This window comes from Peromyscus eremicus, chromosome 7 (assembly GCF_949786415.1).
Source record: "Peromyscus eremicus chromosome 7, PerEre_H2_v1, whole genome shotgun sequence".
NCBI lineage: Eukaryota > Metazoa > Chordata > Mammalia > Rodentia > Cricetidae > Peromyscus > Peromyscus eremicus.
Window position 1 is genome coordinate 31,791,368 of NC_081422.1, and position 27,399 is coordinate 31,818,766.

General features: G+C 43.9%; 1 protein-coding gene and 1 non-coding gene across 2 annotated transcripts in view; one reads left to right on the plus strand and one right to left on the minus strand.

The window, feature by feature from the left end:
* Window positions 1–7,014: 7,014 nt before the first annotated feature.
* Fez1 (fasciculation and elongation protein zeta 1) overlaps window positions 7,015–27,399 on the plus strand; it is a 45,511-nt gene continuing 25,126 nt past the window's right edge. Inside the window, exons 1-2 of the mRNA XM_059266754.1 lie at window positions 7,015–7,370; window positions 16,402–16,501. Of these exons, the coding sequence (XP_059122737.1) occupies window positions 7,060–7,370; window positions 16,402–16,501 (411 nt within the window). The 5' untranslated portion in view covers window positions 7,015–7,059. The remainder of the gene's footprint in view (window positions 7,371–16,401; window positions 16,502–27,399) is intronic.
* LOC131915740 (small nucleolar RNA SNORD58) lies at window positions 20,980–21,051 on the minus strand. The gene has a single exon (XR_009380396.1). It is a non-coding gene; the product is annotated as a small nucleolar RNA SNORD58 (small nucleolar RNA).

The window sequence follows — 27,399 nt, forward strand, 5'->3', positions numbered from 1 at the left end:
ACCACCCAGTGTCTCAGTCGACTTCCTGTAGCCTACAGGATGTAGGACTTTCAGCTACTCCAGCACTATGTCTGCCTGCCTGCTGCCATGCTCTCTGTCATGATGATAATGGACTGCACCTCTGAAACCGTAATCAAGCCACCCCAATTAAGTGTTTTCTCTATAAGATTTGTCGTGGTCATGGTGTCTCTTCACAGCAATAAAAACTCTAAGACAACTCCCAAACTTTTTCTCCCCATTTTTTATTTTATGTGTGGGTGTTTTCCCTGCTTGTGTGTATGTGCACTGTGTTCATGCAGTGTCCAGGAGGGCCAGAAAAGGGTGTTGGATCCCAGGGACTGATGTTAACAGATTGTTGTGAGCAGCCATGTGGGTACTGGGGATCAAGTCAAGCTCTCTTAACCACCAAGCCATCTCTCTAGCACCTCTACTCACAGACTTTTAAATTGTTATTTCTCTGAGATGCCTGGCACCCTCCTTTGTGATCCTGGAAAACTCTGATACCATTATTTACATAACTTACTTTTAAACTGATGGTGAAAATTTTTATAATTGAACTGGTTTTTTTTTTTTCATTTTTAAATGTCTTAACTAAATATCTTCACTGCCCCAGTGACTTGTTCTTAGTTTATTGGTGTACACAGTATCTTCAACCTGGGGTTTTCTACACCTTTCTTGGTACCTTGAGTTACTCTTGGCTCACATTCACTGTCTAAAATGTTCCTCCAGGCTGCATTTTGGTCATTCTAGATCCCAGACACCTAACATCAGAATTTTTAGTGACTCCTTTCTCTTTCTGACCCATCATTGGGATTGCCACACTTTTCTCACTTTTTTTTTCCTCCTCCAGGGCATGAGGCTGGGTGATCTCACTTTGTCCTTCAAACAGTGATTTTTCTCTCTGTCACTGTCCTTTTTTCTTTTCTATTCCTTTCTTCTCTTTCTTTTTCTGTCTTTCAACAGGGTCTCATATAACCCAGGCTGGCCCCAAACTTGATATATAGTTGAGGATGACCTTGATCCCCCTGCTGGCTTAGTAAAGCAGCAGTAGTAGGTTCATCTCTAAGATCCTTAACCTCCTTAGCTAGTCGGCTAGATTCTCAGTGCCAGGCACGATTTCCCTTCCACTGAGCAGGCCCTGGGTCCAGTTAGACAGTGTTGGTTCCCACCAAGACACGAATGCCACCGCTGCACCCTTAGGGATCTCTTCACATGCTCGTCATTGTTGCCGTTCATAGGCAGGAAGGACTATTGGTTGCCTCCCTCCCTCGGCAGTTTGCGTAGCACCTTTCGGTACTGTGAAAGCTAGCCCTCAGAGAGGAGGCTTTCGGGTCAGATCCAGCTCATAAACCCAAAGTTGCTGAAGTACTACACACTGTCTTCAGCATAGGGACTTACCTTCAACCTCCAATGGGCCACCAAGGGCAGCAGTGATAGCTTACATTGTTTGGAAATCTACTGGACTCTTTTGACCAACAACTCAAAAGGGAATTTCATATGCCTGGTACTGAAGCTTTTTTGTTAAATAGTCTGTGGCTTTTGGGACGATCATTGTCAACCCAAGTAGCATAATTTTATTTAAACCATATATGTATATACATACTCATACACTTATATGCATTATATTAATTTTAGGTAAATAAAAAATAATGATTCCTTATGTTCTTTTCAAACATCCTTAGTGTTATTTTCTCTCCTCCTTTCCTCTTCTGGATTGAAGGCTCTCCTCCACCCCCATTAGGCCACCCCTTTCTTCCCATTGCCCCTTTGTATCACCTGTGACCTGCTATTGCCCTAGAAAGCACTCCTTCCCGATGCCCCCTAGCACATTCTTGCTTTCCTGGTTTTTAATGGTTACTCCAAGCACTCCAAGTTATATACTCACATCTGAAGACAGATTTTGGCTTTTTAATACAGCATCTCACTAAGTTGCCAGGCTAGCATTGAACTTGTGTAGCCCAGGCAGCTCGGAACTTCCTTTCCTTTCCTTTCCTTTCCTTTCCTTTCCTTTCCTTTCCTTTCCTTTCCTTTCCTTTCCTTTCCTTCTTTCTTTCTTTCTTTTTTTTTTCTTTTTGGTTTTTTGAGACAGGGTTTGTCTGTGTAGCTTTGGAGCCTGTCCTGGAACTCACTCTGTAGACCAGGCTGGCCTCGAACTCACAGAGATCCACGCACGCTGTGAAACACCTTAGTGGTTTGGAGAAACTTATGAGGTTCTCCTCTAAATAATGTGTTTGTATTTGGGCAGTGGTGGCTCATGCCTTTAAAGGCAGGAGGATCTCTGTAAATTCCAGGACAGCCTGGTCTACAGAGCAAGTTCTAGGACAGCCAAGGCTACACAGGGAAACCCTATCTCAAAAAACAAACATACAAACAAAAACCAAGAATTATTTTTTATTGGACATTTGTTTGTTTGTCTATTCGAGACAGGGTCTCTCTATGTAGCTCTAGCTGCCCCAGAACTCACTGTGTCAACAAGGCTGGCCTAGAACTCAGAATGCATGTGCCAACATACTCGGCTTATTTTTTGTTTGTTCATTTATCTGAGACAGGGTCTTAGGTAGCCTAGGCTATAGTAAGATTGGCCTTGACCTGATCCTCCTGCCCCTCCCTTCTGCTGCTAGTATTATAGTTATGCTTCACCATGCTCCAGCACATGATGCTTTTAAGTCCACAGAACAAAATGCTGTGTCTTAAAGGGGAAACCAATTTTACTGAAATATAGGTATAGCCAAAAAGAACTTCTGATTGACAGTTGGTTGAGCATTGCTTTAAGGTTGTGTTGGGGTACTGTGGTGGTCGCTGAGTACTTGTAAGGAGGCTAGTCCAAAGACAGACTGCAACTATAAAATGCACATTGCATTTCAAATGCCTTAGTATAAAATACAATCTCCATATTTTAATATGAATTATATATTAATATGGTCATACTTTGGATATATTGGATTAAGCAAAAATGTTTCTATAATAAAATGTAAAGCTATTAAAATGAGCTTCTAAAGGTGTTAGCTCAATGCCAGGATTTTTATAGTAATTCATGAGGAAATCAGATCCCGGGATACATGCCACTCAATGAGCCACTGAATCTTGGCAGCATCTCATTTTTCTGTGTTGAGAATGGTCTTAGGGTTCCTATTGCTTGGATGAAACACAATAACCAAAGCAATTTAGGGAGGAAAGGGTTTATTTTGCTGATGCTTCCACATCACAATCCATCATCAAGGAAGTTAGGAGAGGAACTCAAGGCAGAAACCTGGAGGCAGGAACTGGAGCCGAGGCCACGTAGGAACATTGCTTACTGTCTTGCTATCCATGGTTGCTCAGCCTGCTTGTTTATGTGACCTCCACATGCCTGAGGGGGCGTGTAGCACTGCCCACGATGGGCAGGACCCTTTCACATCAATCACTAATTAAGAAAATACACTGTAGACTTGCCTACAAGCAAATCTTATGGAAGTATTTTCTCAATTGAGAGTTCCCTTTCCCAAATAACTTTAACATGTGTGCTCTAAAGGCCAAATCCACATCCATCTTGGGTATTAATGGATCAAGTTGGCAACAAACTAGTCAGGACAGGATGGAAACCAGGGCCTCTACCACTGAATGACACTCCAGCCTCGCTCTATCTGGTTTTCAGTGTATTTTTTTCCCCCAGCATTTTCTTTGCTTCTTTCTTTTATCCTTTTCTTCCTATTTTTTTGTTTTTGTTTTTGAGATGCAGTCTTACTATGTAGTCCTGGTTGGCCTGGAATGCATCCATAGACCAGGATAGCATTGAGGTCAGGGGCAATCTACTTGCTTATGCCCCCAGAGTTTTGGGGATACAGACAGGCTCCACCATTTCTGGCTGGTAGGCCTTTCACATAATTATCCTACCATGTTGCCTTTGCAAACTAGAAATGCTCAGAATGTATTTTGATGCCATGGTAACTGGCTTGATCTCAGCAAAATCACAGTAAGGGCCAGTCTCACCCAGCATGCCCTCTGCCTTGGGTAGAGTTTAGTTTTGTAGGTAGAGGTAGGGAGTGAGCACTCACTGGGCAAACCCCGTGACTTTGGGTAGATGTTGGGTGTGGTTCCCGGCTTACACATCTAACTGACCAGGAATCATACAGACCAGAAGAGAAAAGCTGGGCTACCTTTCTGCATTACCAGGAAGTTGGGCACGTGTAGAAGGGTGACAGATGATAATGCTGTTGGAAACAGTATATGGGGCAGAAGAGCATGTCTCAATGGGTACACATTGATTGGTTGCCTGGCCCTAGGGCAGCCAGTGTGCTAAAGCCATGGAAGATATCCAAAGGACATCTGTGCCTTCAAGGAATTTTGATTAAAATTGGGAAGGGCCCTGGATGTGGAAACGGAAGAATAAATCACGGTTGAAGATAGTGTATGGAGAGGGCGGGATGAGGGGTGTGAGTCACAGCTGCCGGGATTTAGAAGGAGGCCTAGCTGTGTACTGTCATGCAATACCCAGGATGGATGTGAATTCGGCCTTTAGAGCACATAGGTTGAATCTCTCTCTCTCTCTCTCTCTCTCTCTCTCTCTCTCTCTCTCTCTCTCTCTCTCTCTCTCGGCCTTCTCACTCCTTCTAAACAGGGTATCTCTCACTCTGTATTCCAGGCTGACCTGGAACTCACTCTATCACTCAGGTTGGCCTGGAACTTGAGGCAGGTTTCCTACCCCCGTTTCCAAGTGCTAGAATTATATTTGTGAGCTGCCATTCCTGGCTAAAAGCTTAGTTATATTCTGTGCAGATTTTTTTAAGTGGGTAGACCTGTGATAGGGATCTTCACATGTAAGGTAAGTGCTCTACCACTGATCTATATCCCTGGGGTTTTATTTCTTAGACGACAATAGACAGAAGGCTAGCCCCAAGTTCCTGGGTTCAAGCTCTCCTGCCTCTTGAGCAGCCGTGACTCCAGGTGCAAGCACCAGTGTTGGGCTGCAAAGTGTCTGTTAGTGTTCTATGCATTTCTAGAATTTATTAACGAGGGGAGTAATGTCTAGATCCAGGATCCCTTTTCCTGACCCGTGGGCTGAGGCATGATTCAAACTTTAGATGATTTCAGATTTTGGATGGGAGTAACTGCATATTCGGCATCTTATCATAACACTGTGGTCTGAGGTAGTGAACTCCGCTGTTCATTTTCATAATTATTTTTTGGTGCTAAGAATGAAACCCAGGGCCTCAAGTATTGTGACCTTGTGCTCTGCCACTAAGTTACACTCTCATTCCCTATATAATTAAAAAAATATTTCTTCACACAGCACTCTCAGTGGGACAAATTCAGACCACAAGCAGCTTTATATTCATGTTAGGTTTCATTGACAAAGAAATTTAGGTCATGTTGGATTTTGATACAAGAAGTTGTGAAAAACAAACAATAAAAAAACATCTAAACTAGGTCTGGTAGCATAATGGCAAGAGTTTATAATCCCAGCTACTCAGGAGGCTGAGGCAGAAGGACCTGTGTGGGCTAAAGAGTGAGTTCAAAGCCAATCTGGACAATTTAAGGAGAGCCTGTCTCAAAAGAAAAATTAAAAATAGGGCTGGTGATGTAGTTCATCGCTAGAGCAAGGTCTCAGCTTTATCATATGTGCAAGGTCTCAGGTTCAATTCCCAGTAAAAAGAGAGAGAGAGAGAGAGAGAGAGAGAGAGAGAGAGAGAGAGAGAGAGAAAACCACCACCACCACCCTAGCCCAGGCATTTTTTTCAGCTGTGTTTACTCCTTTAATCTTATAACAAACCTCTGAATCTTTTTTTCAAACCTCTGAATCTTATAAAAAAAAATCTTATAAAAAAAACTGATGTTTTTGCCGACTTGAAAAAGAATAAAAGGAAGCACAGAGAAGTTAAGCGATGTGCTTAAGGTCATAGCTGGTAGAGATAGAAGAGTGCAAACCTGAGCATCCTGGCCTGGGAACTGCATACTTCATCACTGTGCTTTGGGGCAGCCCCAGAGTTCGCTCTGTTTGGTTGCTCATATTAGGAAGATATGCAAAGATATGTGAACTACTTAAGAGCATTGCAGTACGCAACTTCAGAAGCCATAGATACTCCAGTAAAGTATAAGTATAATCTACCCTTGTTGTTGTTGTTGGAGGAGGAGGAGGTAGTGGTGATGGTGTGTGTATGGATGTGTGGCTTATCTCTGTGTGTGTGTGTGTGTGTGTGTGCGTGTGTGTGTGTGTAGCTGTGCTCACCAATGTGGGTGCATGTGGAGGCCAGAGGTTGATGCCAGAGGGTTTCCCCAATTGCTTCTCACCTTATTGTCCCTCCCCCCCCCAAGAATGGAGGAAACTTTGTCCAAGGCAGAGCAATAGTATAGACGAGAAATACCCTGTCAAGACTGACAGTGGCCACAGCATTGAAGGTACTCAGGGCACCCACCTTATTTTGTAGAACAGGATCTCTCACTGAACCGGAAACTTGCCATTTCAGCTGAACTGTCTGGCCTGTGAGTCATCTGCCTATCACCACCCTATGGCACTGGGGCTAAAGACACACAGTGCTCTACCCCAATTTTATACAGGGGTGGGGGTGGGGGTGGGGGAACTGGGGGGTGAGGGGGTTGTTGGGGATCTGAACTCAGCTCCGTATGCTTATGCAGCAGGCACTTTACCCTCTGAACCATCTCTCCAGACCCAGGATATGTTTCTTGTTTTGTTAGACATATTTTATTAGCTTATATTAATTAGACAAAATGTGTTTCATTATGATCTTTTCACACATTTATATAATGTGCTTTGATCTCCTCTCCTTCCTTTACCTTCCATGTCCCCAGTCACTCTTCCACTGGCCCTTTCAAGCTCTTATCAAACAGTTCCCTTCTACTTTCATAAGCATTTTTTTTTTTTTTTTTTTTTTGAAATCTAGGTTTTGCACTGGAGAGAAGGAGCCTTTGTTTTCCAGGGGATGCAGAGTGTAATGGAAGATGTGATCTGGTTCCTCGGCAGAACTGGCACAAAAGCCGGGTCCAAACTCACACTGCCCTGTGTATTTCTTCCAGGGAAGCGGAGCCTGACGGCGGCGGCTGGCCTTGTACTGTGGTGCCAGGATGGAGGCCCCACTGGTGAGTCTAGACGAAGAGTTTGAGGATCTGAGGCCCTGTTGCTCCGAGGACCCAGAGGAAAAGCCGCAGTGTCTCTATGGCTCATCACCTCACCACCTGGAGGACCCTTCCCTCTCTGAGCTCGAGAATTTTTCTTCCGAAATCATCAGCTTCAAGTCCATGGAGGACCTGGTGAATGAGTTTGATGAAAAGCTCAATGTCTGCTTTCGGAACTACAACGCCAAGACAGAGAACCTGGCTCCGGTGAAGAATCAGTTACAGATCCAGGAGGAGGAGGAGACTCTTCAGGATGAAGAGTAAGAAGCTTTAGCGCCCCTCTCCTGCACCAGACAAAGCCCAGAGTTGGGCTTCCTGACCCAGAGCTAGCTTGTACCTACAAGTCTTCGTGGGCAGGACTTAGATTCTTACATACCGTAAGCTGTCGGTGACAGCTGACATTATTCTCTAGATGTCTTTCTAGAGTCACCTGGAGAAAGCATTCTTGGATTGAAATGTTAGAGGAATGAGGGAGTCAGGTTTTCCTAAACACAAAACAGAATTTTAAGAACAAGAAATGTGGGGAATCTAGCTTCCTCTCTTCCCTCCCTTCCCCCATCCTGCCCTCCCTTTCCACCTCTCTTTTTTTCTTTTTTAAAGATTTATTTATTTTTATTTTTGAGTGTGGGTGTTTGGTCTGCATGCATATATGTGTACCACAGATGTGCCTAGTCCCACAGAGGCCAGAGTAGGGTGTGGGATCCCCTGAAACTGGAATTACTGACAGTTGTGGGCTGCCGTGTGGATGCTGGGAGTCGAACAATGCTCCTCTGAAGATCAGCCAGCTCTTTTGACTGCTGAGGCATCTCTCTAGCCCCTCTCTTTTTCTCTTTACATATTTACTTATTTTATATGTATTTGTGTTTGTGTGTGGGACCCACATGTTATCATGCAGGTGTGGAGGTCAGAGGACAACTGTCTACTTCTACCATGTGGGTCCCTGGGACTGAACTCAGGCCCTCGGGATTGGTGAGAGGTGCTTTTACCTGCTGAGCCATCTTTCAGGCTCTCTCTTTTCCCTTCGGTAACCTCCCCAGACATTAAAAATAAAATCCAGAAGGGAATTAATTAACGGTGATGGTCTAATCATAAACTGGACAGTTGGCCTCAAGAAACACCTACATTACAGAATTAGAGATCTCCAAAGTGTTTATAACTCTCAGACCTGGAAAGTTCACAAATATTGAGATATGCCCAAGTAAGACAGCATCTGAATTGAGAGCCCTGGACAAAAGGAACTTGGAACTAGGGGATGTGACTTTGGAGTCCTAGAGCAGATTTCCTCTGCTGCTTATTAGCCATCTTCCAGGGCCTTCCCAGCTTCCCAGCAAAGGAATCTGAGGGGAGCATTACCTTAGGAGAAGTGAGGAAGAGAAGCAATCTATTACATAAAGAAGACTGTTTCACAGCTGGAAACTTGACTCTGTTGGTGGAGCGCTTGCCTAGTCCCCAGAAGCCCCGGGTTCCATCCCCAGCACCAAAAAACTGGGTGTCAGTGGCTCATGGCTGTAACCCTGGCACTCAGAAGGTAGAAGCAGGGGGATCAGAAGCTCCGGGCTATCCTCAGCTAGATGTACCATATGAGGCCAACTTGAATACATGAGATCTAGTTTCAGAAAAAGAAAAGAGGTGTTTAAAGGGTTTTAGAGATTTAGAAGAAAATGCACGAATTCCTGTACGGATAAAATATGCATCAATTCTTCTTTAGAAATAACGCAAAAAATGTCAAGTAGTTGGCTTGTTAGGACCAACTGTGCCTCGTTCCTCCCCAGCCATGTGGAGTCTCTAAGCCAGGGCTTTGTACATTCTAGACAACTGTGCTATCTCTGATCTACTTCCCAGGCCCCCTTTTTCATTTGTGGACTTGAATCGAAAGAACCATCCATAATAATCGGGTAAGAAATACATTGAGGATCCTGATGGGGAGAGGCTTGCTTGATTATTTGAAAATAGATAGGGCTGCCCCTCTTGAAAATACAGGAGCTGTACATGGTCTGTATTATTCACTGTTATATACTCCCCCCCACCCACCCCCACACAGGGCTTTGAGTGCAGGAAGCGATCAAATAGCGTCTTTAAATGAAATATTATACCAGTGAATGTGCTGGATGAGTAGAAATAAGTAACCTTGTAGGTCCATGCATTGTATTTCTAGGCCACCCTTTTCTCTTTAATTTATGCTACTTCATGAGCATACATTTCACTCTGGTGACCAGAGTTATAACTGTGGGTGATATGTTTCAATTGAGTTTCAATGTTTACAATTGATTATTTCAAAATTCTGGGCCAGTTATAGTTTGCTGGGGGAAAAAAATAAAAAAGGCTAATGGGCTTTATTAGATTTTTTTTTTCTTTTTTAGTGCACCAGGAACACAGAGGCTATGAATCCTAATTTTCATACTCTCTGTGTGACCTTGGTCAAGTCACTTAACTGTAGTAGATTGCATGGGTCCTTGTTTTTGAAACCCCAGAGCTCAATCTTGATGAAGCAGGGCTAAGGACCTGATTTCTTCCCTCGCTCAGGACACGCTCTGAAAATGACATCTTAGGAGTCCAGTTCCTACCGTATTGCTTCCAGCTAATCATCTCTTTGCATCTGAGCCCTTCCTCTGCCTATTAAAGGCGAAAGCCCAGTGAGCAGCTTCTCGAAATCCCTCCTGGCACATTAGCAGAGGCCGCTCAATGCTAATTACCATCACATGGGATGATTGGGCTTCTCAGCAATGGTTTTCTGCCTTGACTGCCTTGTTGATGCCTCAGCTAAGAGGCTAGAGTTGGATAATTGCTGAGCTAGAGGTAGAGGAAGATGTGGGGAGGAGAAGGGGAGGAAGGAAGAGATGAACACTGCACTTTCTAGGCATTTAGTGCATATAGAACCTTTGTAAAATACAAAACAAAAATCAGAATCACATTGCATACTTTGTTTTGCAGGCAGCTATCCACATCTTTCAGTTGTGGAACTGTGACTAAGCAAAGGAAAAGGATGATTCAAAGGGTAACCTGGTCCTAAGTGTCCTCTAGTGTTTTTGCAGTAATCTGCTCTGGTTTAGTATTTGGAGGGATGTCTCATCCACAAATAAACGTAAGTGTTTTGAGTGGAATTAGAGATAAAGAGTAGAAGCCCAAAGCAAAAACAAGGGAATTCATGGTCAAGTGAAATTCCTTAAGAAACAGAGGAAATGCAGTAATTGCCTACAAGTCTTCATTTTTTTGTAGTTTGGAACTATTTGGCCAATAGGGAATTGATTGATTTTTCAACATTATCTCTGATTCAAGGCCTAGAGACTCTGGTATCAAAGGAGAGCTGCCTAGGTATGGTGGCACACACCTGTAATGGCAGCACTCTGGAGGAAGAGGCAGCAGGATGACTGTAGCCGGAAGTTTCTCCGGTCCCTCCCAGCCCTGTGGTCGGCACAAATCTTTCCCACAGCCGCTTGGTCCCAAGTGAACACACAGAGGCTTATATTACTTACAAACTGTATGGCCTATGGGCCAGGCTTCTTTCTAGCTAGCTCTTACAACTAAACTCAACCCATTTCTATTCCTCTATATGTTGCCATGTGGCCGTGGCATTACTGGTCTGCTGGCATCTTGTTGCTCCTTGGGTGGTGGGCTGGTATCTCTCCCAACTCCACCCTTCTTCCTCTCGTCTTCAGTTGGAATGTACCACCTAACCTTATCCTGCCCTGCCATAGGCCAATGAAGCTTTATTTATCAACCAACCAGAGCAACACATATTCACAGCATACAGAAAGACATCCCACAGCAGATGACAAATTCAAGGCCACATAATCAGTTCTAGGGCAGTCTTGTTTGTATTAGACCATCTTTTAAAAAATGTAAAGGGAAAAAAATAAAAAAATAAAAAAAATGTAAAGGGAGAGCCAGATTTAAATAATATATATTATATTTATATCTATCTGTCTGTCTCTCTGTCTCTCTGTTTCTATCTATCCACCCATCCATCCATCTATCTGTCAATCTATCTATCTATCTATCTATCTATCTATCTATCTATCTGGTTTTGAATTCAGAAACTGTTTCAGGGGGTTGGGGATTTAGCTCAGTGGTAGAGCGCTTGCCTAGCAAGTGCAAGGCCCTGGGTTCGGTCCTCAGCTCTGGAAAAAAAAAAAAAAAAAGACAAAATAAAGTTGTGTTTAGAAAGAAAGAAAAAAGAAAGAAAGAAAGAAACTGTTTCAGAATCATCCTCTCTCCTCCTCCCGCTCACTGTTCCCCCTTTCCCTCATCTCCTTCATTTGCTCCTCTTCTTCCCCTCCCCCACATTTCTTTACCCTTCTAGCTTTTGAAACAGGATCTTGCTATGTAGATCACATTGGCCTTGAATCCTTCTGTCTTGGCCTCCTGAGTACTGAGATCACAGGTTTCCACCACCACCACTGACTCAGAACCTCTTCCTCAAATCTATGCAATCACTCTTTTCCCTTGTAAAAGATGAGCCTGGAACTTAGAACCTCTTTGAAGCAACTACCGTCTGAGGGTGGCGAACCAGCCAAAGTAAGCGGAAAATAGGAATGGACAGCTCCCACCCATCTCCTGTCTCACCAGGCTTGTTCTCAGCCCTGGCAATAGCTACAGAAGTCTAAACGGTTGGGAGCAATAGCTGCTCCCCATTCCCTGGATAGGATTTATAAGCTAAAGATAATGTTAAAACCAAAGTTCACACAGTAAATAAACTATCACTAGACATACTTTAAATGGAAGATAAGTAAATGCTTTATAATCAAATGGGGAAGTCTGGTAGATAACTATCTTTGAGAAAATTCTGTTCTCTCTAGTTTGGTGGTGGTGATGGTGGTGCACACCTTTAATCCCAGCACTCAGGAGGCAGAGGCAGGAAAATCTCTGTGAGTTCAAGGCTAACCTAGTCTACAGATGGAGTTCCAGAACAGCCAGGGCTACAACTGTCTCAACCTCCTCCCCTCCCCGCATAAAGAGAAAGAAAAGAAAAGAAACCAGGTCTCTTCTTAGAGGTTCAGTTTCCCTATGTACAAGGGAGAAATATTGTTTATTCTATTCACATATGTGAGAGAATTAAATATGTTGTGCAAAGGTATGAACTACAAAAGTGTACTCATATTAACACATGTGTAAGTGTGGGCTTTGTAGTATTGGAACTGGGAAGTGGCTGACTGAAAGACAGTTACGGGATTTGTCACAAACTTAAAGCTAAATTAGCCCTTTGAGCTGTCTATTATATTGTTAGTCTACATATGTGTGTGTGTGTGTGTGTGTGTGTGTGTGTGTGTGTGTGTGTGTGTGTTATTAGGACTCATGTAGCCCTGATGGTATGTTGCCAGTTTTAGGCTTGCAACTTGTATACATGTCTTTGGACAAATCCACTCCATTGGGGTTCCTCACACTCAGACAGCATTCTTTTCCAAATGCCTGGCCCACTTCAGTAAAAGATAGTTTAAATGATTCCACTGATACCCAAGACCAACTATAAAATATGCATATGAAAGCCAACCATGGTAACTCATGTTTATGATCCCAGCACTCGGGGAGGTTTCAGGAGGATTGCTACTAGTTCTAGGTCAGTTTGGGCTACAAGTGAGACTTTGTTTCAAAGAACCAAAAGAAAAGAAGTCTGCAGACCATGAACCTTTTCTCTGACCATGGGGACCACATTAAAGCTCAGGTGTCATGGTTGCCTCATGGTAAGAACAGAGACAACCTGATTAATCTTGCTTATTTGATAAATGAAAGTGAAGAGTCCTTGCAAAATCTCTCTACTTGGATGGGAAAGCAGTCTGTCTGTATTATCTGGCACCCCACAGATCACCAGTGTTAACTAGGCTGATCTGGCTAGCTAGGTGAGTGTCCCCTTCCTCCTTCACCACCCATGAATCCCTCCAGAAACTGTATGAATCAACCAGTCAAGGAGGACCTTCTCAGATAGAGAAGTCCTGAGGAAGCTGTTCTTTGGTCAAGGATGTACAAGTAGCTGCACTCTCCTGTTAAAACCTCCAAACAGGCAAAGTCTCCCTTCTCCATGGTGAGAGCCAATGACAGGATGCTTCCTAGAAAGTGGCATTTATTGGTTTGTTTATTGTTCTGGAGAGGGCGCCCAGGCCCTTGCACACACAAGACAAATGCTTTGCTACTGAGTTACATCCTCGTCCCCGAGAAGTAAGGTTTTAAATCTCAAAGTAGCCAGGGGTAGTGGCCTTAATCTCAGCACTCAGGAGGCAGAAGCAGGAAGATCACTGTGGGTTGAGGCCAGCCTGGTCTATAAAACTCATTCTTGGATAGCCAGGGCTATGTAGTGAGACCTCCAGCTGTGGGCTGAGACCCCCAAAGAAATCCTGGCAGACCCTGTTCCCCAGCCAGAATAATGTCAGTCATAATGGTCATAATGTCAGTCGGGGACTTTGCACTTAGAATTGGTGTCTAAATTGCTGCTCCAGCTTGTGATTTGAAACTTGGTTTATTATTCTGATGCCCACACCAATGTCAGCCATATACTGAATCATGAAGAGTTGAAAGGGTGGATAGGAGTACAGGCTTGCTGCTGTGTGGCCTATGTTCAAAGACCACCTCTGCCATCAGTGAATGTGTAAATCTGGGTGGTGTAATTGTCGACACTGCATTCTAGGTTCTCATAAGCAACAGCCTGGAGAATTGTGAATAATGAATGCATCCATCTTCACATAGAGCTTAGAAGAGGGCTAGGCTCAGGAACTGCTTAAGAGTGGGCTGTGGTTGTTGATACAGGGCCTCTGAGTGACTATGAGAAGGTATGCAAGAGGTAGGAGGAGGTTTAACTTGAAGGTCATTCACTTGGAAGGATAAAAAGGAAGAATAAATGAAAAGGAAAGGAAAAAGAAGATGGTTTGAAATCTTTGGGATCTATAGGGTTGGGAAGTTGCCTAGAAACCGAAATTAGCCTAAAGATTCATTTGTTGCTGGGAGTGGTGGGGCACACCTTTAATCCTAGAGGCAATTGGATCTCTGAGTTTCAAGCCAGCCTGGTCTACATAGCAAGTTTCAGGCCAGCCAGGGGTGCTTAGTGAAACTCTGTCATCAAAATAAAACTAAACAACAGAGCATTCAGTAAAGGCACAGGGGAGAAAGCTCCTAACTGTCGGGCTGAGGACTTAAACAGTCTGAAGGTCAATAGAAGGTGTGCAGTCAATCCCTTAAGATCCCAGCTTCCCTTCAGGAACAAAAGACACAACCTCATTTGGACTTTGCTGAATCTCACTTCTCCAGCATTTCCTGTAGGGACACAGCTGCAGGCGTATTCATTCCCAAAGCACTAATGTACCACAGTGATTTAAAAGCGGGCTCATGACCTTTCCAGTGGGTGTGGTGGTTGGAGCATTTTCTTAGAGTTAGCAAGTCATATTTTCTTCTTGGTTCTACAATGCCAGTAGGACTTGGCTTTATACAGCTTTAATAGTGCCTGACAGTAATTGGGATCTTACCCATGGTTTGAGCTGCAGGCTCTGGGGAGATGGCCTAGTGGAGGAAGTGCTTTGCCTGACAAGCACAAGGACCTGCGTTTGCATCCCCAGCACCCATGTTAAAAGTTGGCTGCACCAGCAGAGCTCATGAGGAACCTTAGTGTTGACGGGACAGAAACAGATAGATCATGGGGACTCCCTGACCTGCCAGCCTACCCAAAAATGATAGGTTCAGCAAGAGACTTTGTCTCAAATCATATGATAAAGAGCAATAGAAGATACCCAAAGTTGTCCTACACACATACATACAAGATGAATTCACACACACACACACACACACACACACACACACACACACACACCACATGTACACACATGGGAAGCAGGCTCTAAAGTCTTGCTGAGTGACTGTCTCAGGAACACTTGATGGCTTTGTTCTCTCAAAGTGCTTTTTTGTTTGTTTGTTTGTTTGTTTGTTTGTTTGTTTATTTGTTTTTCAAGACAGGGTTTCTCTGTGTAGCTTTGTGCCTTTCCTGGAACTCGCTTTGGAGACCAGGCTGGCCTCGAACTCACAGCGATCCGCCTGGCTCTGCCTCCCGAGTGCTGGGATTAAAGGCGTGCGCTACCACCGCCGGCCAAAGTGCTTTCTTATATGGTGGAAAAATAGCAAGCAGATGCCTCTCCTGTCAATAAATTGTTTTCATGGGTTTCTTTTATTTAATTACCAGTTACATACATTATTTTTCCAGGAAAACCTTTCATATATACCCATCTATTTTGTTCCATTCCTAATTTTATGAGTTACCTTATTGTTATATATTTGATATCAAATGTCTGTCCTTGGGTACCTACTAATTCACTCATTTTCATGATATGTTTGTGACTTCAGAATTTTTTTCAAATCATCTCCACCCCACCCCACCCCACCCCATGCTGAGGATCAAACCTAAGGCCTTGTACCTGCTAGGCAAATGCTCTACTACTAAGCTACAACCTTGGCCCCCCACCCTCCCTTTTGTCCAAAGAAGAGTTGGGAAATAAGTGAATCAAGTGATAAGAACTATAGGAAAACATACATATATATATATATCGGAATCAAGAAGAAATATAACCTCATCTTTCCCTTCTGAAAACCAATTGTGTGAGTAGTCCCAGCTGGCCTGGAACTTAATATGTAAACCAGACTAGCCTCAAACCCATAGAGATCCACTGTCTGTGCCTCCCAAGTGCTGGGGTGAGAGGTAAGTGTCACCATGCTTGGCTTTTTTTTTTTTTTTCTGTTTTGTACATTTGCCTTAGTATCCATAATGAAAACACAGCACCTTTAAACTCTACATAAACTCTACAGGGTTGTGTTGTTGTGGACTCCCTGGAGCATTTTGGAAAAGAAGTGAGCAGTTACAATATTGATGTTTTCCTCTTGCTTACATTAGATATTGAGGAGCTGATTCCTGAGAGAAGATTGGAAGCCTCTGAAGTTGAAATGTGTTACCCAGTTTTAACAAGACTCTGAGTCAGAGTATCTGCCCAGTCCCTTCCTCTGCCCTCTGGTTCTCTCAGACTATGGGAAAGGCACACTGATACTTCTGAGGTTTAGGAATAAACTATACAGTTGGGGTACAGATTAATTTCTAAGCAAACTGCTTTCCCTCTGAAGCCTCTGGACAGGGCCCCAAGCTCACGGTTTTCTCCTCTGGACATGCCTTGAATTCTGTGTTTCAGCTGCTGCCTCTGTGTGCTAGAAGGCAGATGACCTCAGCCTGGCACACACAGCAGCCTCTCTCTTGCCTGGCCCGGCTCTTCCTTCCTCCAGGCGGGGTCAGGCAGCAGATGTGTGCTAATGAGAGCTTTTCTTTGTTTACAGGGTTTGGGATGCTCTGACAGACAATTACATCCCTTCACTCTCAGAAGACTGGAGGGACCCAAACATTGAGGCTCTGAATGGCAACAACTCTGACACTGAGGTACCTCTCGGGCCCCCCGTATTTAGTCAGGGTTGGGAAGATATGGAATCCAGATAGAAAAATGTCCAACAACTCAATAGCCTTCTAAAGCAATAGTTCAGAGTCATTGTTGGGACTTCACATGCTGTTGAGGAAGATAAAACATAGGTAGGAAGGAGCCTGGGTGTGTCTGAGGAAATTGGGGCGGTTATGTATAAAAAGAGTAAGAATGGTGTCTTAGTTAGGGTTCCGATTGCTGCGACGAGACACCATGAACACAGCAACTATTATAAAGAAAAACATTTAATTGGGCTGGCTTACAGTTCAGAGATTTAGTCCATTATCGTCATGGCAGGAAGCATGGCAGCGAGCAAGCAGACATGGTGCTGGAGAAGGAGCTGAGAGTTCTACATCTGGATCTGCAGGCAGCAGCAAAAGAATTGAAACACACTTCCTCCAACAAGGCCACGCCTCCTGACAGTGCCACTCCCTATGGACCTGTGGGGGCCATTTTTATTCACACTGCCACAAATGGTTACCCACTTCCTCAGGCTCCTCCCCTTCTTCCTGCTCCATCTTTGTGGTGCTGGGGCTGGAGAGTAGGACTTTGTACATATTAAACACACTGCCAGTGACTGCACTCCCAGAACCCCAAATTACTTCCACTGCTGATCTGCGTATCGTGATCTTCATAGCAAGTTGGAAAAGAGTGACTATCTCAGGCTTCTCTTCATATATATATTTAAGGATCAGGGTTTGCTGTCTAAAGTGAATAGCACAGTCTCATCAGAAGCAATGCTTTGAGCAAGCGCCAGTCGACCTTATAGCCTGCTGGTTAGAGCTAGGGCTCAGGTAAATCAGGTAACAATGGGTAGGGAGGTGTGGTGTTGTTTTCTTTTGTTTGTTCCTTTCCAAGTGCAGAGGATAACTGAGGGTTTCAGTGGGGCTGGAGAAATGGCTCAGTGGTCAAGAGCACTGGCTGCTCTTGCAGAGGACCCAAGGTCAGTTCCTAGCACCCATGTCAGATGGTTTACAGCTGCCTGCAAGTCCAGCTCCAAGAGATCTGATAGCCCCTTCAGCCTCTGTGGGCACCCTCATACAAATGGCATTCACTCATATAGACACACACACACACACACACACACACACACACACACACACACACACACTTAAAAAGGAAAACTTTATTTTTTAAAGGAGGCTGAATTCTTCTTTTGAGTTGATTGTATAGTCTCTCAGAAAACCCAGATTGCCCCTGGTGGCTGACTATATATGTACTGTATATGTAGTGGTATTTTAGTCAGCAGAGCAGAGTATCTCTGAATGGTTTATAAGCAATAGACATTTATTTCTCATAGTTCTAGAGACTGGAAGTCTAAGATCAAGTTGCCAGCAGATTCAGATTGTGGGGTGGGCCCAATTTCTGTTCTAGGTGACACTTTCTTGTGAGGTCCACACATGGTAGAAAGGACAAATGAAGTTCCTTGAACTCAGTTTGGACTAATTTTTATAAGGAATTAATACCATTCATGAGGGCTCTACCTGTGTGTGATATCTAATCACCTCCCCCAAGGTGCTCCCTCCCATTTTAATTTTGGAGGTCAGAGTCTTAGCAAAAATTGAGGGGTGGTGGGTGGGAGGAGACACACACAAACACTGAGCTAATGCCCAGGTGAAATGGCTACACAATGGTCAAGAGGCATTCTCATAGCAAAAGATGAAATCATTTAATGGTTCTATCCATGTTAAAAGACAATTGTTTGGCTTTCTAGTTTCAGCCTTGAAGAAAATTTGACAATTTTGTATTCAGGAAGTGCTGGCCCAGCCCTGGGGACTCAGCAAATGATGAATTTCAGGAATTTGGTATAATGGTGGATCACATCTTCCTGGGAGCTCAAGAATTGGTCCCAAGTAAAAGAGCAGGAAGCAGATTTCCCTGACTGGGCACTGTATCTGCAGATCACTGCTCAAAATAGCACAGGGGAGGGATCAGCATTTGTTGAAAGAGTGGCTGCATCTCCTAATCATGAACAATAGAGAATACTTAGGACATTGAGGCCTCACTGGCAGGCAAGACAGTGAGGCTATGATTGACTTACTGCGAGCACACAACACTGACCCTGGAGCCTGGGTCTCAGGTCCTCTTTGAACTCCTGCCTGTGCATTTTCTCTTGCTGCACACATATGCACAGTACCTCATAGTCACCTAAAACAAAAGAGAGAAAGTCACAATAATGCAATGAATCTAGTTACCAAAATCAGATCAGGTCATCAAGATATAAGAGGCCACTTTTCCAGCTTATGTTGTGAATTATGCTGATGGATATATAAGACAGGCTGCCCTACTTCATCTTCACTTGTACACCCCCCTCAAGGGGGCTGGTAGTTCTCGGAGAGCTGAGAGACTCTGGGAAGGGTAGCCTTGAGCTCTGCTCAATGGGGTTGTTCTTATCTAAGTCTGGCACAGGACAGATGATGAAAGCAGATGGAGAAAGTCTGCTTTATCTCATCCTTCTTTATCACCTGGCTTTATTACAGTGAAGGACTTTAACCCCAGTTTAAATGGGTTGACAGGTTGACCAGTACTCTGAATTCCTTCTGCTAGCCTGGCCAACCAAGCACTCATAGTATGGTATATGCACAGCGCAGTCTCAATTTCATGAACCCTTATAATCTTCTACTTTGTGGATATTGCCAAGAATCAGTTGTTTGTTTCTCTATCTGCTCATGCTTGTCTTTGTGACTAAAATAAGTAATTGAATTAAATATCATAGACACTGTTCAATCCTGACTGCAATGAGAATGATTTGGGCTTTGTTAAAATCAAAGTGACACATTTATACAGTTCTAAAGGATCAGCCACCCAGGGGTGATGGCGCACACCTTTAATCCCAACACTCAGGAGGCAGAGGCAGGCAGATCTCTATGAGTTCAAGGCCAGCCTAACCTACAGAGTGAATTCCAGGACAGCCGGAGCTATACAGTAAAACTCTGTCTTGAAAACATAAAAAGATCAAGCAGGAGGGCCTCACCTTGTTCCCTGTTGTATAGTAGCAACTACTTTTACAAATAAATAAATTTATTTCATTTATTTTATTGCTAAATAGTAGTCACTTGCATGGATACACTACATTTAATGTATTCACTCATCTGTAGATTAATATTGGTCTGTTCCTAGTTTTTTTAAATTTCAAGTAAAGCTGCTTTGAACATGCTTTTTTTTTTTTTGCAAAAGGCTTTTTTAATTTATTTATTTTTATTTTATATGCATTGGTGTTTTGCTGTGGGTGTCAAGTCCCCTGGACCCTGGAACTGGAATTACAGACAGTTGTGAGCTGACATGTGAGTGCTGGGAATTGAACCTGGAAGAGCAATCAGTACTCTTAACCACTGAGCCATCTCTCCAACTCCTGCTTTGGACATTTTTTTTGTTTGTTTGTTTGTTTGTTTTTTTTTTGTTTTGTTTTGTTTTTTTTTGTTTTTCGAGACAGGGTTTCTCTGTGTAGCTTTGTGCCTTTCCTGGGACTCACTTGGTAGTCCAGGCTGGCCTCGAACTCACAGAGATCCGCCTGGCTCTGCCTCCCGAGTGCTGGGATTAAAGGCGTGCGCCACCACCGCCCGGCCTGTTTGTTTGTTTTTTGAGACAGGTTTTCTATGTGTAGTTTTGGTGCCTGTTCTGGATCTCACTCTGTAGACCAGGCTGGCCTCGAACTTACAGAGATCCACCTGTCTCTGCCTCCCGAGTGCTGGGATTGAAGGCATGCGCCACTGCTGCCCGGTGCTTTAGACATTCTTATCTACATCATTACAGGGACATGTGCTTCCATTTCTCGTTAGGAAAACCTGGGGGGCTGGAAGGCCCAGCCATATGGCAGATCTGTTTAACTTTTAAGGGACTAGCAAATGGTTCCCCAGGTTATGAACTATTGTGGACAAGTTTTGTTGCCTGCTTGAGACCAGGTCTCACTGTATAGCCTAGGTTGGCCTGAAACTCACTTTGCAGCTTAGGCTGACCTCCAAACTTCCAGTTTTGACGTTTCAGCCTGTATGGGCAGGGATTATAAAAGGCTCTGGGCTAATGTGCCCAGTTCTATGCTTTCTTTCTTTTTTTTTGTAATGTTCTTTTGTTCTAAGGTATTGTGTGACTTTTTCTGGGGAAACATGAATAAATGTCTATTTACCTCTGATAGGGCATTGATGACAAAGAAAGAAGTTATTATAGCCAAGTCTAGCTTAGTGAAGCAATGAGTTTATTGAGATTACTCACAGGAGCGTGGATGACAAAGGATGACAAAAATGAACTGCATCCTTGAACAGCTCATCCAACATGGGGAAGACCTGTGAAAACTTCATCCTTGGAGCTCCTCACACAACTACAGTCTCCCCTCTACAGCAATCCTTAACGATTGATTATATGACCTTAGGGAGGGGCCTTGTGACTCTTGTAACTTTTGGGAACTTTCTGAGTCTTGTAAATAGTTATTTCTCAGGGTATTTTTCTTTCTTTTTTTTTTTTTTTTTTTTTTTTCACGGTAAATCCAAAGGTGTCCTAAGAAAAGTCATCACCGCAGCTCAGGGTATTTTTCATTCAGAGGGAATGTTTCAGCTCAGAGCAAACAACTATACAACATAGGTCATAAAATGAGCTGGATGTTATCCTGCTTTGTGAAAGAATTCATGTTAGATTGCTATGGGTTCCTCCTTAAATGTGTGGTAAGCTACTGCAATGGACTTTTTCTGTAGAAGGTTAGGGCGTTTGTGTGTGTGTGTGTGTGTGTGTGTGTGTGTGTGTGTATGCACACATACATTTGCACACAGAGGCTAGAGGCCCATGGTGGGTATCTTCCTCTGTTGTCTCCCATATTAATTATTGAGTCAAGGTCTCTCAGTGAGCCTGAAGTTCATGATTCAGTTAGACTGGCTGGCTGGGTAAGGCCCATCTGTCTCCACTCCCCATCACTGAGATTGTAGGTGCACAGCCATGCCTGGCTTTTTACATGGATGCTGGGGATTTGAACTCAGGTCCTCATGCTTTTGAGATAAGCATATCACCCACTGAGCCATCTCCTCAGACCCCTGAATCATAGATTTCAAGGAATTTATCTATTCAATCTATCAATGAATACATTAACCATAAATCTATCTATAATCTTTTAATTTTTTTTTTACATTAACTTACTTATTTTGTGTGTTAGGGGTGGGATGGACATAACATGGTACATGTGTGGAGGCCAGAGAACAGCTTGGGAGCATCAGTTCTTTCTTTCTACTGTGTGGTGTCCAGGGATTGAACTGAGGTCATCAAGCTTGACCATCAGTGCCTTTACCCCTGAGCCCTTACCTGCTGAGTCTTACAGGCTCTGTGATTTTCCATCTTGTAGTACGTTTGTGAGATCTATAATGCGTTTCCATCCTTGTTCCTGGTAGCATAAATTTGTGTCCTTTCTCCCTGTCTGAAGGTTTATGACGTGTATCAATCTTTTTAGGAAGCCACGTTTGGTTTCTTTGGTTTTTTTCTATTGTTTATTTTTTAGTTGATTCATTTTCTTCATTTTTTTTTAATTTTTAAAATGAGTTACTTATTTGTATTTTATCTGTATGGCTGTTTTGTTTGTATATTTGTCTATACTCTACTTACATGCCTGGTGCCTGCAGAGATCAAAAGAGGATATCAGATCCCCTGGAACTGGAGTGAGAGGTGGCTGTGAGCTGCCATGTGGGTGCTTGGAATTGAACCTGGGTCCTCTGGAAGAGCAGCTAGTGCTCTTAAACACTGAGCCATCTCTCCAGCCTTCTTAGTTTCCTTTTTCAGTTTCCTTTGGCATTCCATCTTGTTCCTTGTAATGGATCTTTATCTATACCTCTTCACTTTGTTTTTGTTTTTTGAGACAAGGTCTCTCTACATTGTCCTGGCTGTCCTGGAACATACTATGTAGGCCACACTGGCCTCGAACTCACAGAGATCCATCCTCCTGCCTATGCCTCCCAAGTGCTAAGATTAAAGGTGAGCAACACCATGCCTGGCTTTTGTTTTGTTTTGTTTGAGAAGAGAGTAGGGGAATCTCACTAACTTGTCAGGTAGTCTTCAAACTTTAAATTCTCCTGCTCAGCCTCTTAGCTCTCTGGAATTACAGGCCTGTATTATCATGCTCTTGATATTCTTATAGCGTGTTTTTTCCAGAGTGCATTGTACATTTTCAGTTATCACAGGCTATTTAAAGAAATATTTTGCCTCTTCAGATAAAACATGAAGCTTGAAAGTTTGTCTCTTCCCTCCATTCTTTTTTTTTTTTTTTTTTTTTTTTGGTTTTTTGAGACAGGGTTTCTCTGTGTAGCTTTGCACCTTTCCTGGAACTCACTTGGTAGCCCAGGCTGGCCTCGAACTCACAGAGATCCGCCTGGCTCTGCCTCCCGAGTGCTGGGATTAAAGGCGTGCGCCACCACTGCCCGGCTCTTCCCTCCATTCTTATGCCACTGTCATGTATTTTATCTTGATTTGTATTTATACTCCACAATACAAAATGATTTTTCTGACAGAAGAGAAAAAAAAGATCATTTAAAAATTTTCTCTTAACACTGCAGTCCCAGCACTCAGGAGACAAAGGCAAGAGAAGGCTGTGAATTCAAGGCCAGCCTGGCTAGCATAGTGAATTCCAGGATGGGTAGACCCTATCTCAAAACAGCAACAAAACCAACCAATCAAATAAAACTCAAAAGCAAACAAATAAAGTTCTTGCTGCTTTTATTGTTACTTGCTACTTATGGTATTATACTTTTTAGCGGATCTGAGTTTTCCTCATTTCTTTCCAGTCCAAAGCCTTGCACTGCCTGCATCCAGTGCCTGGAAACAATTGCCTCATAGATTTTGTCCAGATGTGTACTTGCTCTACAGGAGGGGTGGTTCCAGTGCTGCTTACTCTGAAAGCCTTGAAGAGGCCGGTTTTCTCTTTGTTTTCTGGATGCTCCTCAGATCCCCTTGGGGAAGGAGGCTGGGGTCTCTCTGATGAGTCTACAGCTTATCACTCCCTCTGTTTTTGTAAGACTCCCCCACCCCAGGCACTGTCAAGTTGTCTGGTGTGTCTGAGGCAGAAGCCTCACTGGTTCAGCTTCACCAGTGAAGCCACCGACTCTCCCGGGGGTGACAGGATTTATGGTAGCAGCCTTTCTACACAGCTGCTAGAAGAGACCTAGGGTCCAGCTGCCCCCAAGGAAGCACCCGAACAAGTACTCATCTTTTTAACCTCATTCATGCTGCCAACCTGAGGCTCCAGCCCCCAAGCTTTCCAACATCTTCTGTGTGAGTTCATTTACCTTCGCAGCTCTACCTGGAGAAGGTGTGGCCAGCAGCTGCTTCCCAGCAAGCACATTTTTGGTTACTGTCTTTCTCTAAGTCATTTTGCTCCTGTGGGATATTCTTACTTTAAATCCTTTTACTCTCATTTTAATAGAGCCTGGGGGGAAGAAGAGGTAACTGTGTGAACAATATTCTGTGTGCCTTCCTTTTTCTACTGCAAATAAATAGAAACAGGAGGTGATTTAAGTAATTGTATAATGTGGGAACTTCAAGAAAGACTATGTGGGGCTCCACTTAGAGACCCATCATCCTAGCTTAGCTGTACATGATGATGCTTGGTGAATAAATATGCACTTATATGTTAGGTCAAAATTATATCTTTGAATTATACATGGAGATATTATTATTTAACAAGTATCCACTCTTTTTTTTTTTTTTTTTTTTTGATGACTCACTCTCTTCTGTTCCTGGCTATGACATAGAAGACCGTCTTTTGATCCTTGTATCCTTTACTTAATAACAGACAGGGACTGACTCCAAGATGAGAGGAGACAGCCATCCAGGACAGGAAGGTCCATCTTTCTATTTTCCAGGCAGCGAAGAGGCTCCGTCATCTGGAGGCAGGGCTGAATGTAGCCTTAAGTCCTCGCTTTGTCCTTTGTTCATTAATTCTTTCAATGAGTGTTTGTTGACCAAATACCGTGAGCATCTTGCTGTGAGAATGCAGAGCCCTTGACTTGGCCCACACAGATGGTTCCTGGTTGTTCACAGGCACAAAAGGGAGAGAGTGCCCTTTCCTTGGGCTGAGCACATACTGTTAGGTTTCTTTCCTTCATCCTACTTTTTTGTCTGGAGGTAAAAAAAAAAAAAAATGTATCTTTGTTCTCTTAATGTTATTGCAGCAACCATATATTTGAGTCAGTGGAGAAAGGGATGGGAAATATGTAAAGGGCTAAATATGAAGAAGAAATTCTTCTTTTCTAGAACAGGGTAAACTGGAGTGCTTTAGCAAAAGGCCCTGGCTTTTATTTGTGTTGGACACAAGAACTCTGCAGACTCTTAAGCCCTTGGTGGACTGCTGCCCAACAAGGTCTAAGTGTTAGAGGTTCTACTTTAGTTTTTAGCTTTATATTGCATGGTGTGCATATTTCCTGATGCACACCTTTTCCTCAAAGCAAGATGAAGAGCTTGCTGTGGTCAACTCCCAGTCTGGAACTATGTCTTCTTAATTCTAGGAAGAAAGACCTTGGGTGGATACTTTTTTCCTTACAAGAGCCTCATTCGCTTTGACAGTGTGGAAATGACCATACGGTTTAGTCCACAAGGAAATGGACGCCACGTGGCAGGCTTGTGGATCATTTGGGGCAGGTACCTTTCTCATCGCCACACAAGTAGCCAAGGAAGTGACTCTCGTGCCCGGGTCACATAATCGGAATAAGAGTATCCGGGCGCCACTGTGTTCGGAGCTGTTGTTTTCCAGAACCCTCCCTCTCTTGCTCCGTTAAGTTTGTTGCTCAAGATACTCCCTTGGTTTGGGGGACGGGGTGGGGAGTGGAGTCTGTAAACAGCCAGCGTGAAGGGAAAAGTTTGTGGAGAAGTGACAGAGCTGTCACTGCAAAGCAGAGTCTGACGGGGTTGAGGGAAAAAACCAGTCTTGACGGAACCAGGTCGAGGCGAGGCAGGATGGAGAGTTAGATAGAGCGCGAGCCCAGAGAGAAGAGGGAGACCTGAAACAGGGCGGATGTGGTGAAGCCTGTGACTGAGCAGAGGTAGCAGGAGGAGGGAGGAGCTGGGGCTCTCTTGGGGTGCATTGTGTGTGCTGAGCCTCCCCCGCCACCCCTACCCCCATGGCTGATTTCTGAGAAACAAGAAAACAACTCAACAGTGACGGTGCTCACCATGGCTTTTCTAAGGCTGTAATCGGCTTTCAGATCTCCTTATCTTATTTAACAATTTAGACCCAGACTTGTGTGGTTGTTCCTGAACCCCAGAAGTGCCTCACTCGGGCCGCAGCTGGGGTTCATTGACTGCTGCCTAGCCATTAGGAGCCTTCCTTCCCTACAAGCCCCACTCCGCCCCTCCCTCCCCCCCAACGTGGGAGAAACTTGGGGAGGGAGATGGTCTAGTTCAAAGGTGCAAAATTGAATTAGTGAAGTAAATGCACTGAAACCGGACACGTTTCAGAAAATGCAAGCACTCCCTTTCCTTGTATTTGGTTTTGGTCTCCTGGGACTCAGGCCTTGAACTCCTGGTGTAGAAATGGCATGAGGATGACCTTGAACTCTTGATCTTCTGCCTCCCAGTGCTGGGATTGCAGGCAGGCACCACCACACTTGGCCTGTTGTTTTTCAGCGTTTGGGATCAATTTGCACTTGCTAGGCAGGTACTCTACCACTGAACTATAGTCCTAGGTCATCATCTTTTTTTATTGTTGGGGATGGAATCCAGGGCTTTGCTGCTGAGCTGTATCTGCATGTTTATTTATTGTTTATTTCAAGAGATGATTGCACTCTCTAGCTCAGGCTAGCCTCTCTTAACCTCTTGAGTGCTGGGATCCTTAATCCCACTAGCAAGAATAAGAGCATTGCCACAAATTGAGCCAAATTTGAAACAAGCCTGATTTTTATTGGGGTGCACCCAAGAGCTGACCAGCGGCTGCCTCCTAAATCAAAGAGAGCAGCCCCGAATCCATTTCTTGGGCTCCTTTTAAGGAGTAAAACCGAGAGTAGTTGTAAAGCAGGTTTACAGAAGACAGACAGTGGGGCAATAGGAAGTACAGGGAAAAAAAAACTCAAAACACATCTTGTGGCCAGCATGTGATCAGGTCAGGGAGGGTCAAGGTATTCTCAAAAACACATCAAGGGCTGGGCAGTGGTGGTGCACACCTTTAATCCTAGCACTTGGGAGGCAGATCTCTGTGAGTTCAATGCCAGCCTGGTCTACAGAGTGAGTTCCAGGACAGGCTCCAAAGCTACACAGAAAACCCCCTCTTGAAAAACAAAAACAACAACTGATAAGTCTTTGTACCCTGAAGGCCTCTCCGCCAATGCAGCAATCCAAATTAAACCGAATCAGACCTAATTGGAAAAACCCAGGTTTAATGGGTAAAGCATTCCCCGGTGATTCTCTGGTCCCTCAGAGAGGAGACTGGACGAAGAGACCAGAAGAACCACGTGTCTGTTTTCTGGGATGCAGCATATATACCCTATGGGAGTGGTCTTGAGCCTCTCTGGGGGAGGAGCTGTGTTTGGTGGGTTTTGAAGGGGCGAGTTTAGGGAAAGAGATAGGGGAGGGTAGTTGAGGTGGATCTTCCACCAGAACATTCCAGTATAGGGATGCCAGAGTGCCAGGGGTTGAGGTGGAGTTCCCACCTAAACAACAACAAAAACAACAACAACAACAAAATCAAGGTCATGGGTTGGGGAAGGTTAGATTCCAGAAGGTTAGATTCCAGGAAACGGAGCAACTCAGCTCTTATAGTACATAGAAACTTATTTTTAGCAATTCAACATAAATGGCTCCTGCCTTCAAATGGAGTCAGGCAGGTTCTCAGAATTACAAATATATATCACCATACCTAGCTACACACTGGATTTTCATAGCCTTCAGTTCAACCCCTCATATC